Here is a 14,818-nt window from a genome sequence, read left to right on the forward strand (position 1 = left end):
ATACTGGCGATGATTGTGAGAGTGGTGAACATCACGTAATACACCGGGGAAACAACCGCAACGTTGAAGGTATCCAGTGCCTGAAATGGATGAGAAAGACGAGAATCGATGATTGATGGATGAGAATGGAATGGAATGGATGAATGATGATAAATGAATCACATCACCTTATTCAAATAAATCATCTGCAAGACGCAAAAGGAAATGACGCAAAGAGTGAAGAACCAGGTCTGAAAGTAGACGAACTGATTGGATCCGGACATGGTAAGCTTGACGGCAATGGCGACCGCTTTGACGCACATAACAGTGAGGGAGCCGAGGAGAGAGCAGATCCCGATGTAGACGAGCATGTGGGTTTGGCCGTAGCGCGGAACGAATACCCATATGAGAAGGACGACGAGGCCAGCGACTAGGAAGGCGTATATCAGAAAGCCGGGTGCGAGGGCGTAGTGCCAGACCTGCTTGACGGACTCTATATCGCCTTCTTTAGGGGCGTTGAGGAGAATGGTGAGGGAGCCCACCAGGCACTGGGCGCACCCGACGATCCCGAACATGTGTAGACTCTCGTTCAGAACAAAGTGTGCCAGCACCGCGCTGAATATGATACTCAGCGCTCCCATTGGAGTTACGAGAATGGCCGGAGCGTATGCGTACGCGGCAAAGTTCGCCGCCTCTCCCGCCGCCACTGCAGTAAGTAACTCATTGATTAATATTATTCCTTCACTCATTCATTAATCACTTTATTAATTACTTACTGGTGATCATCCCAGCCCACCACCATGGCTCCCTCAAATAGGAGAACCCTCCTTCGCCTAATGTAATAATTAAAAAAATTCAATCATATATAATTCGTTAGTTAGTTAGTTAATTATATGAATCAAAACTGGAGTAAGTGACTGACTTGCTCTGGTGCCACCAACCCTGGCGTGCTTGAGCCCAATTTTCTTAATGATGAAACTGGAACCAATGAACACACTTGAAAACATCGCCAACAGAAACCCATGCAGGTTATCTGATATAGCCACCATTTTCGACCAACCAAACTATCGATATATAGGTGATCCTACAACCTATATTAATCAATAAATAATCACAAATTAATATTATTATTATTATTATAACCCTGTATTAGGGAACAATTAGCGTGCTGATTTGGAAAATTCAGTCGGCATTCCTAATATATATATATATAAATAATACACACTCTTATTATACACAACACATGCGCTGTTGGTTCATAATTATAAATGTGATGTGTAATAGTATGTAGTGTGCAAAAATAAATGATTATTTGTGTTATATAAGATTATTCATGTGTTGTTAGTTCATGGTTTGTATTTGTGTTGTTAGTTCATGTGTTGTATTTGTGTTCATAATTACAAGTGTATTGTATGACAATATATGATGTGCTGAAATCAAATATTGCTTGCATAATGCTGAATTTTAAGATTCAGCACCATAACCGCCGCCCCGTACATTATATTAATCAGGGTGGACGTGCTCGTGTATGTATGCATTCTAATACATAATGCACTTGTTTGTTGCATGTTTGAATTTTCGGCATCGTTATATATATATTGCTCATTTGTACCAAATAGGTGAATTGAATAGGAATATTTGAAATAAATACACGCATGCGTAGGAGAATAAGCAAACAAATTAAAATTAATGATGCATCTCTTTATCATTATCTATGTATGTATAATGTATGTTTGTATGTAATCTCTAAACACTATCTCGTAATCGACAAGATGAATAGAAATTAATTAAGGTGATAAAAACATACCCTCCTTATTACCTGATTGCTGCACGAAAAAGGATGATAAGAAGTGCAAATATATCTTAACAAAATCCGAATCAGTCGATATATATCAATGTTTGTGGCGGACGAAGAAGAAGCCGAAAACCTAAAGAGGATCAATGAGAAGAAATATACCGACGATCATTCGGCCCTCTTCCCTCCTAATCAAATCTTCGAATCTCCACGAGGAAAATGTGGAGATAAGACGAAATGGTAAGATTAATCAATAAATCATCATCTATAAACTCAAAGATGGATGTGGATAATATATATATATATATATATATAATGGGATTGAATCTCTCTCTATCTGGACTCAACCCCTCCAAATTAAAGCCTTCCTTCTGAATGAATAGATGTTTGAAATTAATATTCTTCCCTGCGTGTCACCTCTGAAATCTCTCTCTCTCTCTCTCTCTCTCTCTATATATATATATATGTATATTTGCAAATGCAAAATCTGTGTTGCCCTGCCTTACCCTCTTTCTTCCCCGCTTGGTGCTTGTGGAAGAAAGAAAGAAAGAAAGAAAGTGGGAAGAAAAGAAGAAGAATGAGATGAGAAATGTAAAACGAACTAATGATTAGCTAATTAAGGTGGTAATGAAATGAGAGCATGACAAACAAACTAAGCTGCTGATGGATATTGATGGATGGATGGCCGTTGCATTATCCTTCAATTATGGATTTCCATTCATCGTAATTCTATCTCTTTCTCCTCCATTACATTTACCTATCTTTTATATATATATATATATATATATATATATATATTAATAGCAATATATATTACCAATCCAAAATTTTGACACGTAAAAGTACTATTATACTTCTTTCATTTTTATTAAGGGTTTTATCTTTCCTTCTTTTCTTGTATTTTTGTGTTATTATGAACAGACCAAAAACAATTAATTTTGTACTCAATTTTTTTCATTTTCTTTCTATTATTTTAATTTTCGGTTTGTTTTAATTATTATTATTATTATTATTATTAGCTTTTTACAATTTTCATTCTTGTCTTGCAAGATATTTTCTTGAATAGGATGATATTCGATCACAACTTTAACAAGAGGAAGTACTCTAAGAAAATTTTTTGACGACAAACATATATATTTAACATTTTTTATTATTATTAATAATATTTAAATATTTTTTTATATCTATTAGTTCATAATAATCATAATTTTTTGAAATATATTATGTTAAAATACTTTTGTATCAATATTATTGTATTTTTATAGAGAAAATATAATTATGATCATTTAAATTGACTTTTAAGAAATAGTATGAATTTACATATTAATTTCAATTAAAATTTTAATTATTTCTCTTTATTTTTCTATATATTTATTTTAGTGTTTATTTTTTGAGATTTATTTAATATATATTTTTAATATATTTGAATAATAATAGTTTGACTTTTTCTTTTTTATTTTTGTTTTTTTGTTTTTTTTTATCAAGGATAAATGACTTGTAATTTTGAGTTATATTTTTTAATTTTTACTCGTATTTTACTATAATATTATTATCTTAGGGTTGTCGATGTATTTTATTAATTATTATTAACAATCGATTTCTTTGTGATAAATAAATATTATTTTTTAAAAAATTAATATCCGTCCGTCTTGGCTTTTTATGCATTTTGTAGGGACACATGTTATTACTAATTCAAGATCCAATAGGCTATATTCTTTCGAAATTAAATCAACATCGAAGAAAACTTAAAGAAAACTTTGATTTATTACGGAAGCAACAGTTCGGACTCAGTTTACCCTAATATCAAACCAACCGACATCAAACACACATCCAAGACCCAATCACAAATGACACGCCACGGAAACGCAACAAACACGCTAAATCGAAACCTAATCTAAGGAAACATTGCCGAAATTAAGCCTAAACCCACATCGCAGACAAGTTACACCGCGAACAACAATAAGGCATAAATCGAGCAAAACCAAACCGTAGAAACTTCAAGGGGGAAGGCGCGCATCGAAGGAGAAGAAAAAACTCCCAAATCGCCGGACAGATTCACCGGAGAAGGCAGGCAGAGGTCGATCGGAACGCGTCGGAACTAGGGCTTGAGAGAATTGCGAGAATGTTCTGTTCTGTATTGTTCTCTGAATGAATGAATTATCAATCGAACCGGTTCAAGGCTCCAATATATATATATATTAGAGCAGACCCGGTTCAGACCGATTCAAAGCCATAAACCAACAGGTCTCTCAGAGATTGGGTCGGGTAGTGGGTTGCCGGATCCGGGCTTCAATTTGGGCGGATCGGTTGCGTGCATTCTAGGCCTCAATAATCACGGGTCAAAATATATAACAAATCTCCACCTTATTTTGGACGTGGAAGATTGTTTTCTCGGGTGTCATCACGGTCCGAACTTTCATTGCTTCCTTATATTTTAGTTCATTTTAAAAAACAGTTCACTTTAGCCGATTGTTGAATTACTCTCCTGCACAAAGAAAATTGAAATCAAGTTAGGTTTAAAACAATATGAAAACCTACTATGATACATAATAAAACCTACAGCTACACGCAAGTAGCACCGGCTAATCAAATGTATCAAAGCATACAATTTTCACACAAGATACAAACATATCAACTTTCCAAAGCATTTTATCTTCACCAATAGGATTATACTCAAATTCAACAATTAACAAAGCTACTAAACATTGTAATTGTGTCTTACAACAAGAACATGCATCACACAATATACAAACACGAAAAACAGCAAGCTTTCTAGAGCACATATCATTTACAATCAATGATAACAAATCACCACCAAAGCAATCATAATGTTTAGGAACTACATTCAAATTTTCATTCTTAAGTAATGAGTTCATATATTCTTTTAAAGCTTCAAAACATTGACACTTATACCAAGAATTACTTGTCTCCCTAACAATCATAGGTTCATTCACATGTAAGTCATCAAACATACAACAAGCTAAAGAAGATAACTTTAAATTACCAAACATAGAGAACAATATAGGACTCTTCCTAACTCCATCTCTAACAAATAGGTAATTTCCAATCTCATCTTTCTCATTTAAATCAGTTCCAACATTGCTTTCAATTTCAGAAACTGAATTTTCAAAATTTTCCTTAATATGCTGCCCAGCAGCAACACCAATTTGAAGATCATCAACAAAGATTTCAGTTTCACTGTTTTTATCTAACTCCACCACAAATTGGCCACAATTGTCAAAATCATCAATAACAACATTTTCGTTTAAAGAATTAAAGTGTTGCTCAGCAGCAGTTTTCACACACAAAACATAATCAGATATCATATCAGCATTAACTAAAATGTCTTTCAAAACTGCACATATTTGTAATCAGCAACAACATTTTGTCTTTCGAAAAACTTGCAAAGAAAATCAGTGTTATTCTTTTCAACCTCATAATCAAATTCAACATCAATTTGCATAATATCAGCAGATTGAACACGAATTTCAGATTCAAGATCAATATTAAGAGGTTTATCATCACAAGAACATACTTCTTCACTTACAGCATACATTTCAGCAACAAATTACACATTCAGCGCACATTCAGAGTCAGTATCAACATTATTTAAATCATCAAAATGCACATTTTCTGATTCACAATCAATATTAACTGAATTTACATCACAAGACTGCACTTCTTCAAAATCAGAATTAAATTCATGAATTACAGCAGGCTTAGCACAGCATACAACATCATTTTTGTCCTCAAAATCAGTCTTTTTATCTTTAAAAGCAGACTGAATTTTAGCAGCAGAACAGACACCAGAATCACTTTCAGAATCCATATCAACAATTTCAGAATTATCAAATTGTATACTTTCAGATTCAATACTAATAAGCTGCTTGACAGAACAAAAATCAGAATTAAAGTGTTCATTTTCTCCCTCTTCTATCTCAACTTTATCATGCTCCACCTTATTTTGAGTATTATAAAAATCAGTGTTTGTTTCACTAAAATCAGAAACAGCAGATTCAGATTTTTCAACTTCCAAATATGGCATTTCACATTCATTGAATGTCACATTATTACTAAAAATAGTTTTAAATCCGGGTCTAGAACAAAGCCACAATCTATACCCCATAACACCATAACCTAAGAAAACACAATTTTCAGTTTTTAAATCAAAACCATAAGTGCAAACATGTATCAAAGCAGAACACCCAAATACACGAACATTAGAAATGTCGACTCTTCTACCCAACCATTTACTTTCGGGACATACACCTTTAAGGGGGATAGAGGGTGATCTATTTATCAAATATGCTGTTGTAACTATAGCTTCACCCCAAAAAATTTCGGGTAAGCCGAATGAAGTCAAAAGACTTCTAACCCTTTCCAAAAGGGTCCGGCTCATCCTCTCGGCCACCCCACTAAATTGGGTGCCATGGGGACTGTTTTGATCAATTTAATACTATTTTGCACACAAAAGTTATCAAACCGGGTGTTACAAAAGTTTAAACTATTTTCAGTTTGAAGACATTTAATTTTTCTGCCCGTTTCAGTTTCAACTTGAATTTTCCAATTTTTAAAAATCCCAAAAAATTCAGATTTATTTTTCATTAAGAAAACCCAAGTTTTTCTTGAAAAATCATCAACAATGGTTAAAAAATATCTAGAACCACCAAAAGTAGACTCACAAGAGGGACCCCACAAATTACAATGTATATATTCCAAAATATATTTAGAGCATTCACGTTTTTCAACATGGAGTAAGGGAAAATGGACTTTAGTTTGTTTATTATCAACACAATTTTCACAATATTGCACAGCTGAAAACATATCATTGCCAAAATATCCAGATTTTTGCAATATTTCTAAACCCCTATTGCTTACATGACCTAACCTTTTATGCCACAAAAACATTTTATTTTCAGAAATAGAATTAATGGAACAAGCAGGCATAATCATAGGATCAGCTTAGGTCACATAGAAATTATTTTTCATTTCAGCTTTAGAAACAACTAAAGATCATTTTATAACTTTCATAAAATCAACCCCCCATTTACCCTCAAGCTTAATTCGGTTAAGGATGCACAAGACAACATATTACTTGACAATTCTGGAACATGCCTCACATTATTCAATTTCAATACAAAACTAGAATTAAATTTCAAATTTATGCTACCAATTCCAAGCACATTGCACACACGATTATCAGCCATAACAACAGTGCAATTTTCTAACTTTTTGTATTCACAAAAAATTGATCTTAATGGAGTCATGTGATAAGAACAAGCCGAATCAATCAACCATTCATTTTCTAACATAGGTAAACAATTAAACCTAACAACAAATATATCCCCTAACTTTCCCTCAAGAACTGTCATATTGGCTAACACAAATACTTGCTAAAACAGCTTTGAAAAACAGTTTGTTTTGAAAGATTTTTGGATAAACAGTTTGTTAAAAAAAAAAAAAAACAAACACAATCAAACCAAAAACAAACAAACACAGAAAGCTGCACACAATAGGCAGGGGATTTAGAATTTACCCTCGAAGCACAGCAACAATTTTTCCTACAAAAACAACAAGGAAAAATACAAAAAACCTATTTCTCTTTCGAGATGAGGGGTTAGCCAATGGGAAAAACAGACCACTTAATATATTCACGGGATATAAAGCACAAGAAAGAATGGTACAATTACAAAGAGAAAATACAGCAACTCAACTTAACTGATTTTAAGAAAAAACAGTTTTGATTTTAACAATTCTCAATCAAACCAGCTATGATTTTCTCAAATATAACCAAAACAGTGGCGGTTCCAAACAATTTCAAAACCAAGAACAATGGTTGTTTTACAATTCTTAAAAGATTTTAACAAACTTTCAAAGTACTTGAAAAAACCTTTAAATCTAAAACCAATCAAACACAATACAATCAGAAATAAGGCAAAGCAACAACTATTCTCCAATCTATTTTCACGAATAAACTTGACCAAAATAGATTTGACAATTAGGCAAGTAACACACAAAACAGTTAATGCATAAAAAATTTCAGAATTTTAACAAACTCAAATTTTAGCAACTCCAAAAAAGATAGCAAACAACACAAGTAGAACTCAAAAACAGTTACTACTTCAAAAATAGAGGGATAAGCTATTCGTTACCCACTCCTAGCTCCGCAACAGTTCTTTGACTGTCTTTAGGATCCTTTTCGATGTCAACCTATTCACCTCTCAAACTGCGCACTCAATACACAAATTAGTATAGTTTGGATGGCACAATAAAGGACTATACTAACCAACAGCCTATTCAACCAAAAATGTCATATGTAAGACAGACTTATATCAGAAACACAACTTTCAATTTCACTTTTAGGCCAATGTGATCTCGATTATAGTATTCAAGTTCTGACACTCAAAGTAACAATCACTCAACTTTCAGATTGTATTTCAAAACTACAGGATTGAACAATTGAAACATCAACCCACTATAATCAATGAATTTGTACAAAAAAGATCACAACACATCAAACAGCGTAGGTACCAGTCTTTTTAACACCAATTCCAGTTCAAGATTTCGAAAAACAGTGGACTGTTGTCAATTTTTTTTTCGACAAAACCAGAGAACATGATCAACTCAGATTCAATTCCTTCAACATAACAGAGAACAAGTCGCGTTTTCAAGATTTGGGAAAAATACTGTTTCAATCCTTAAAAAAAACAGTTTATTAAGGACTTGACTCAGGTTTTCACAAAAATTAGAAAACAAACCACGGTTTCAAGTTTTATCCAAAACAAAAAACAAACCGAGATTTCTCAATTTCGAAAGAAACGAGTTAGCCACCTAAAAGCTCTGATACCACTTGTTATTACTAATTCAAGATCCAATAGGCTATATTCTCTCGAAATCAAATCAACATCGAAGAAAACTTAAAGAAAACTTCGATTTATTATGGAAGCAACAGTTCGGACTCAGTTTACCCTAATATCAAACCAACCGACATCAAACACACATCCAAGACCCAATCACAAATGACACGCCACAGAAACGCAACAAACACGCTAAACCGAAACCTAATCTAAGGAAACATTGCCGAAATTAAGCCTAAACCCACATCGCAGACAAGTTACACTGCGAACAACAATAAGGCATAAATCGAGCAAAACCAAACCGTAGAAACTTCAAGGGGGAAGGCGCGCATCGAAGGAGAAGAAAAAACTCCCAAATCGCCGGACAGATTCACCGGAGAAGGCAGGCAGAGGTCGATCGGAACGCGTCGGAACTAGGGCTTGAGAGAATCGCGAGAAGGTTTTGTTATGTATTGTTCTCTGAATGAATGAATTATCAATCGAACCGGTTCAAGGCTCCAATATATATATATATTAGAGCAGACCCGGTTCAGACCGGTTCAAAGCCATAAACCGACAGGTCTCTCAGAGATTGGGTCGGGTAGTGGGTTGCCGGATCCGGGCTTCAATTTGGGCGGATTAGTTGCGTGCATTCTAGGCCTCAATAATCACGGGCCAAAATATATAACAACACAATAATTTAAAATAAAAAATTCATTTTAATATAAAAATGAGGTAGATAAAAAAGTAAGATAGATCTTCTTACAATTTTATAGAAATAAAAAAGTAACAAGTTGAAAAAGGAATGAAAAAATAATTATTATAAGTTACAGTAACAATAATAAAATTGTACGTTAAAAGAATTATTTATTATAAATATATTATATATCACATAATGGAAAAAAAAAAGAAAAAGAAAAATATATATAAACACAATTAATTATTGATATTTTTGTGAGTGGATAAAGTGTATATATATTGTGTTAATATGTATAAATAATGTACTCTTTTAATAATATTTATGGAGAATTGTATTATTGAAGAAAATAAAGTGAAGAAACCCTATATGTAACATCTATTTTTTTATTCAAAATATTATGATTAAATAACAATTTTATTTTAAAACCCACTATAAAAATTAAACAAAAACATGTTATATATTGTATTAATATGTGTAGATAATGTTCTGTGGTGGGTCACGTTGGAAGCATGGTACCAGACGGAAGAATGTTCTGCATCACATATGATATATCTTCCACTGAATGAAAAATTGAAAAACTTGTATGACTTTGTTGAGATGACAGAAGCAATGATGTGGCACTATCATCATCGAAAGAAAGTTGGGTCGATGAGCCATCCATCCGATGCAGAGGTGTGGAAACATTTTGATTATACATAAGCCGATTTTGCACGAGATCCACAAACTGTTCGATTATAAATTTTTACATATGGTTTTGCACCTTACAGAGTATTTGAGACAAATTATTAATATTGGCTAGTCATTTTTATCCCATATAATTTTCCAATAGGAACATTAATTCGGAATGAGTATATGTTCTTGTCCACAATTATTCCGGGACTGCGGACTCCAAAGAAATCGATTGACGCATACTTATAACCATTGGTAGAAGAATTGTTGCATTCGTGGACAAATGAGTATGTTGTATGTGATGCATATACTAAACATCAATTTCAAATACGTGTTGTACTCTTATGGACAATAGGTGACTTTCTTTCCTATAGAATAGTTTAAGGATGGAGCACTGCGATAATTTTAGGTTGTCCATTGTGCATGGATGACAATTCATCCTTTCCCTTAACCTACGGGAGAAAGATATGTTATTTTGATTGTCACTATCGTTTCTCACCGAAAAATCAGTCTTTCGGTTGAGATAGAAAAAGTTTTATTAGGGGAAAAACTGAGGACAACGTAGCATGTGAAAGGCTTGAGGGTCATACACTATACAGATCAATTTCTATAATGCCTTTAGTAGTGGTCAACCAAAACTGTCCTGAGCATACGGATTTTGGAGAGCACCATAAATGGACAAAATGATCTATTTTATGGGATCTTTCTTATTGGAAAGATCTTCGCATATGTCATAACTTGGGTGTTATGCATGTGGAGAATAATATTTTTGAAAATATCATACCCACTATTATTGATGTTTCGGTAAAAATAAAGGACAACCTTAATGCTGGGAAGGACATGTCGATTATTTGTGATCATCCCAAACTTTCTATCGAGCTAAATAGTAATGGTCCAAAGAGGAAGGTCTCTTACATATTGAATCAAGCACAATGTCGATTGCTCTGTGATTGGATGTTCCAGATAAAGTTTCCGGATCAATTTGTGTCCAACCTTAACCGTTACGTGGATAGTTCCTGAGTGAAATTAATAAAAATGAAGAGTCACGATGCATATATTTTCATGCAATGGCTATTCCCTATTGCTTTTTGGACTTCTTCCGAGCTATGCATGGGAGACTATTATTGAGGTAAGTCTTCTTTTTCAAATAGTATGCAGTTCTAGTTTATTCACGAAGTAGTTGAAAGAGTTGCATAAGAGCATACCATTGGTACTATGCAAGCTAGAAAAATTTCTTTTCTGCTGGTATTCTTCGATAGTATGGAACATTTAATGGTCAATTTGCCAGAGGAATGCATGTTGGTTGTGTTATAAAAAAACTCAATAAATCAAGAATAGGGCAAACAAGGACAAGAACACAAAAATTTGGTAACCCAGTTCGATCAGAATGATCTACGTCTTGCGGTGCTGCCAAGCCAAAAATTTTATTATAGAGTATGCAGACGCATGTTAAAATGAGAATATATGAATATTTATAGCCTAAGTCTAGGCCAATAATATCAAAATCATATATCTAAATCTAGGATATAATAACTAAATCATATCCCTAGATTTTAGGATATAATTAGGCTTCATATCGCAACAATCTCCCACTTGAAGATTGATTGCATCTTCCACTTCAAAGTTTTACTTCATTGGTAATGACAACGCCAAACATCCTTCTTCACTCATCGAGGCCAATTGAGGTTGCACACAACCTCAATTCATCTAAGGTCTCCACTTTAGGTTGTCTTCCGGGATTGCTCATAAATTGGCTCACTACTCCTACTGCACGTGCTTTCCACCTCCTAATGGTATCAAAAGCATCATATTCACGCTTAAGAAAATATACCTATACATCCCTTGTAGCATCATTAATGAGTGTGGTGTAGTACTATGAGTCTCCAAGGATCGATACAGGAGTTGGTCCCCACAAGTCCGTATGGACCACTTCCAACTTTTTCTTTTCCAGATCTTTCATACCCTTTGAGAACGCCACATTTCGTTGCTTCCCAAAGAACCAGCCCTGCATACTTCAATATCAACGGACTTGAGATTTGACAAATCCTCCATTTGAAATGAGCTCTCCTATCCCCTTTTTGCTTATGTGTCCGAGACGAGAATGACATAAATTTGTGTCATTATTTATGGCCACGGAGCCGATTCCATCTTGCATGTTTTCGTCATGTAGAGAGTTCAATATCTTCTCCCTTGGGCCACCACAATGGATCATTGGGTTACCTTCCACGACTTAGTTTAAAAAATTGTCGAGTAACTTGCATCATCCAATTGTCCAACGGAAATCAGATTTCATTTCAGACATGGGACATGCTTCACGTTATTCAGTCTCCACTCCCCACCATTCGGTGTTCTGATTTGAACAATTCCTTTACCTGCAATTTCCAGTGTCTTATCATCTGCAAGGTAGAAAACACTAAAATTACCTACGATATAGGATTCTATAATTCCCGAATCACTGCATGAGTGAAATGACGTTTCTGAGACCAAGACCCATAATTCCATTGGACTGTTGACGCTCAGAATCAGTGCATCGGATATCTTCTCCACTGGGTTTTCTGAACCATGATTTTTTTCTGGCGCCCCGCACTTTCGTTTCAAGTGCCTCTTTGATGTGACCATCATGAGAGCTGCTAAATCATCAATTTTCCTACATGAAATGAATATCCGGAGTCGAGTACGAAAGATTCAAATGACCATGTTTTTTTTAAAATCATACCATGGATTCCATTATCGAATAGACTACCAAAGATAGACCAGCTATGGAGTATTATAAGTTTGATTCCCCGATCACTTAATCACCCCGTGATCATCATTAGAAGATTTGAGACTACCAACCAAGACTGCCAACAAAGAATATCAATAATTATGGAAAGATTCCAAGTTTCCATATTACCTACTTCCTTATAGTATAAGTTTCCTTTTACTATGTTTCCTAATAAGTTGTTTCCTTAATTCTCTATTTCATAGTTTAGATGTTGCCTTTTAAATTACTTCTTTATTTTCTAGTGTTTTCTTTCTTCTATCCTCAAAGACCTCTATATAAGGCCTTGTTTATCATTGTAAACACAACCATGATATTTCTTATAAAATTTATTTGCTTTTAAAAGTGATTCTTGTTTGCTTGGTTACTCGAGATTGTGCGATGCAATCCTCGGTAATCTTTCAAATCGGGTTGTTTTTGAGTGATTCGAAATACTTTGTCGCCTCTCAATTGGTGTTGGAACGCTTGTTGCGTCAAATCCATTCCTTGATTGGTTTAGAGATCTTATGTTGCGTGCTGCCTAGTTCTTACGTGGTGCTCATCCGACCAACCATGTGGATCGAGAATCCAGATTATCCTTCTTTATTCCTTGATTGGTTTAGAGATTTTGTGTTATGTGCTGCCTAGTTCTCATGTGATGCTAATCCAATCAACCTTGTGAATCAAGAAACCAAAGTATCCTTCTATCTATATCATCTTCATCTCTCTTTCTTCCATCAAATTCCGTATCTTTCTATTTCTTTATTTTCTGTGGTTTGCGAGTTTCCGAATCCTTTGGGTGCGTTCGCATCACTCTTGCAATTCCAATATACCACATGACTTGCATCTTCTTTGTCCTTGTTCTTCGGCTTCGACTTTGATCATTCTTGATCTTGACCCTTTCATTTTGCCTCAGATCTACCCTTATTTTCGGCACTAAGGGTAGATCCAGATCCAAATTTAGTCGAGACATTCTCCGAAAGGATTAGTCGAACTGCACTCATCGTCCTCCTGTCGATCTTCTTGTATTAAGCTTCATCCATGTCTTCGGGTTTTTTCTACAACCCCACCTTTAGATCTTTACCATATAGGTAATCTTCTATCTGCATCTTTCGAAAATCGAAGTTCATTCCATCAAATACCTTGACAGCACGACGATCACCCATCTTGACTCGCACAAATGAACCTAAGGCTCACTTGTTATGAGAGCACATCAGATATCTCATCCGCTGTATTTTCCGAACCTTAAACCCTATTAGTTCTCTATACACTATCGCTGGATGTATCCTTTTGAAAGGTAAATTTACTATTTTTGAAATTTGGCTATTAATTCAATTAAATTTGTAATTAATTTGTTTTTTAAAGCAGATTTCACATGATTTGAAGAAAAACAATTACCAATAAGGCACATGTCAAGGCTTTTATTTGCTCAACATCTGTTGTTGAGGAATTTGAAATATTATTTGAGCGTACTATGAATTTTGGAATTGCTTTGTTAACATGCTTTTCAATTTTCAATCATGTCGGAGTAGTCTCTGGGCGGGTAAAAATAAAGTATGTAAATACATAAGAAATCAAGGTTGTTGACACCTATATTCTCACAAATACTTTTGATGCAAAATAATTTTACCGGTATTGATTTAATTTAGTTGTTTGAATTTAGTTTAAGAAATTGTATGATATTAATCAACTTTTTTATATTGGATGAAGTTTTTCGTTATTGGATCATACAAAATTTTGGGACGGATGAAGGTGCCATTGACTGAAGCACTTTTGAAGGCTATGTATCTTCGTTCAAGCAATCAGTACATATTTTTTCTAAGTCACTTTAAATTGAAACACTTTTATACCTAATTAACATGTAATTATGTTATTTATTTTATAAATATTATAGGTCAATTAGTTTGATATTATCCCGACCTCACTAGTGATTAGAGACTTAGTAGAAGACATATCTAATAGGACTATGCATTACAAAAAAATGTGAAATAAATGGATTCTCATTTAGTACATACGATCAGGGAGTTGGTAGAGATTCACAATGTTATGGTGTGTCTGTGGTTAGCAATGTTGACTCCGGAAACTCCATGGAATACTAC

General features: G+C 34.2%; 1 protein-coding gene across 1 annotated transcript; it reads right to left on the bottom strand.

Moving 5' to 3' along the window:
* Positions 1-117: 117 nt before the first annotated feature.
* LOC127249040 (probable magnesium transporter NIPA1) lies at positions 118-1,138 on the bottom strand. Its single transcript, XM_051271634.1, has one exon. It carries the CDS (start codon positions 726-728, stop codon positions 159-161), a length of 570 nt encoding a protein of 189 aa, XP_051127591.1. The 5' UTR covers positions 729-1,138; the 3' UTR covers positions 118-158.
* Between the last annotated feature and the right edge of the window lie 13,680 nt (positions 1,139-14,818).

The sequence above is a fragment of the Andrographis paniculata genome, unplaced genomic scaffold (genome assembly GCF_009805555.1).
Source record: "Andrographis paniculata isolate CXL003 unplaced genomic scaffold, ASM980555v1 Contig35END, whole genome shotgun sequence".
Taxonomy (NCBI): Eukaryota; Viridiplantae; Streptophyta; class Magnoliopsida; order Lamiales; family Acanthaceae; genus Andrographis; species Andrographis paniculata.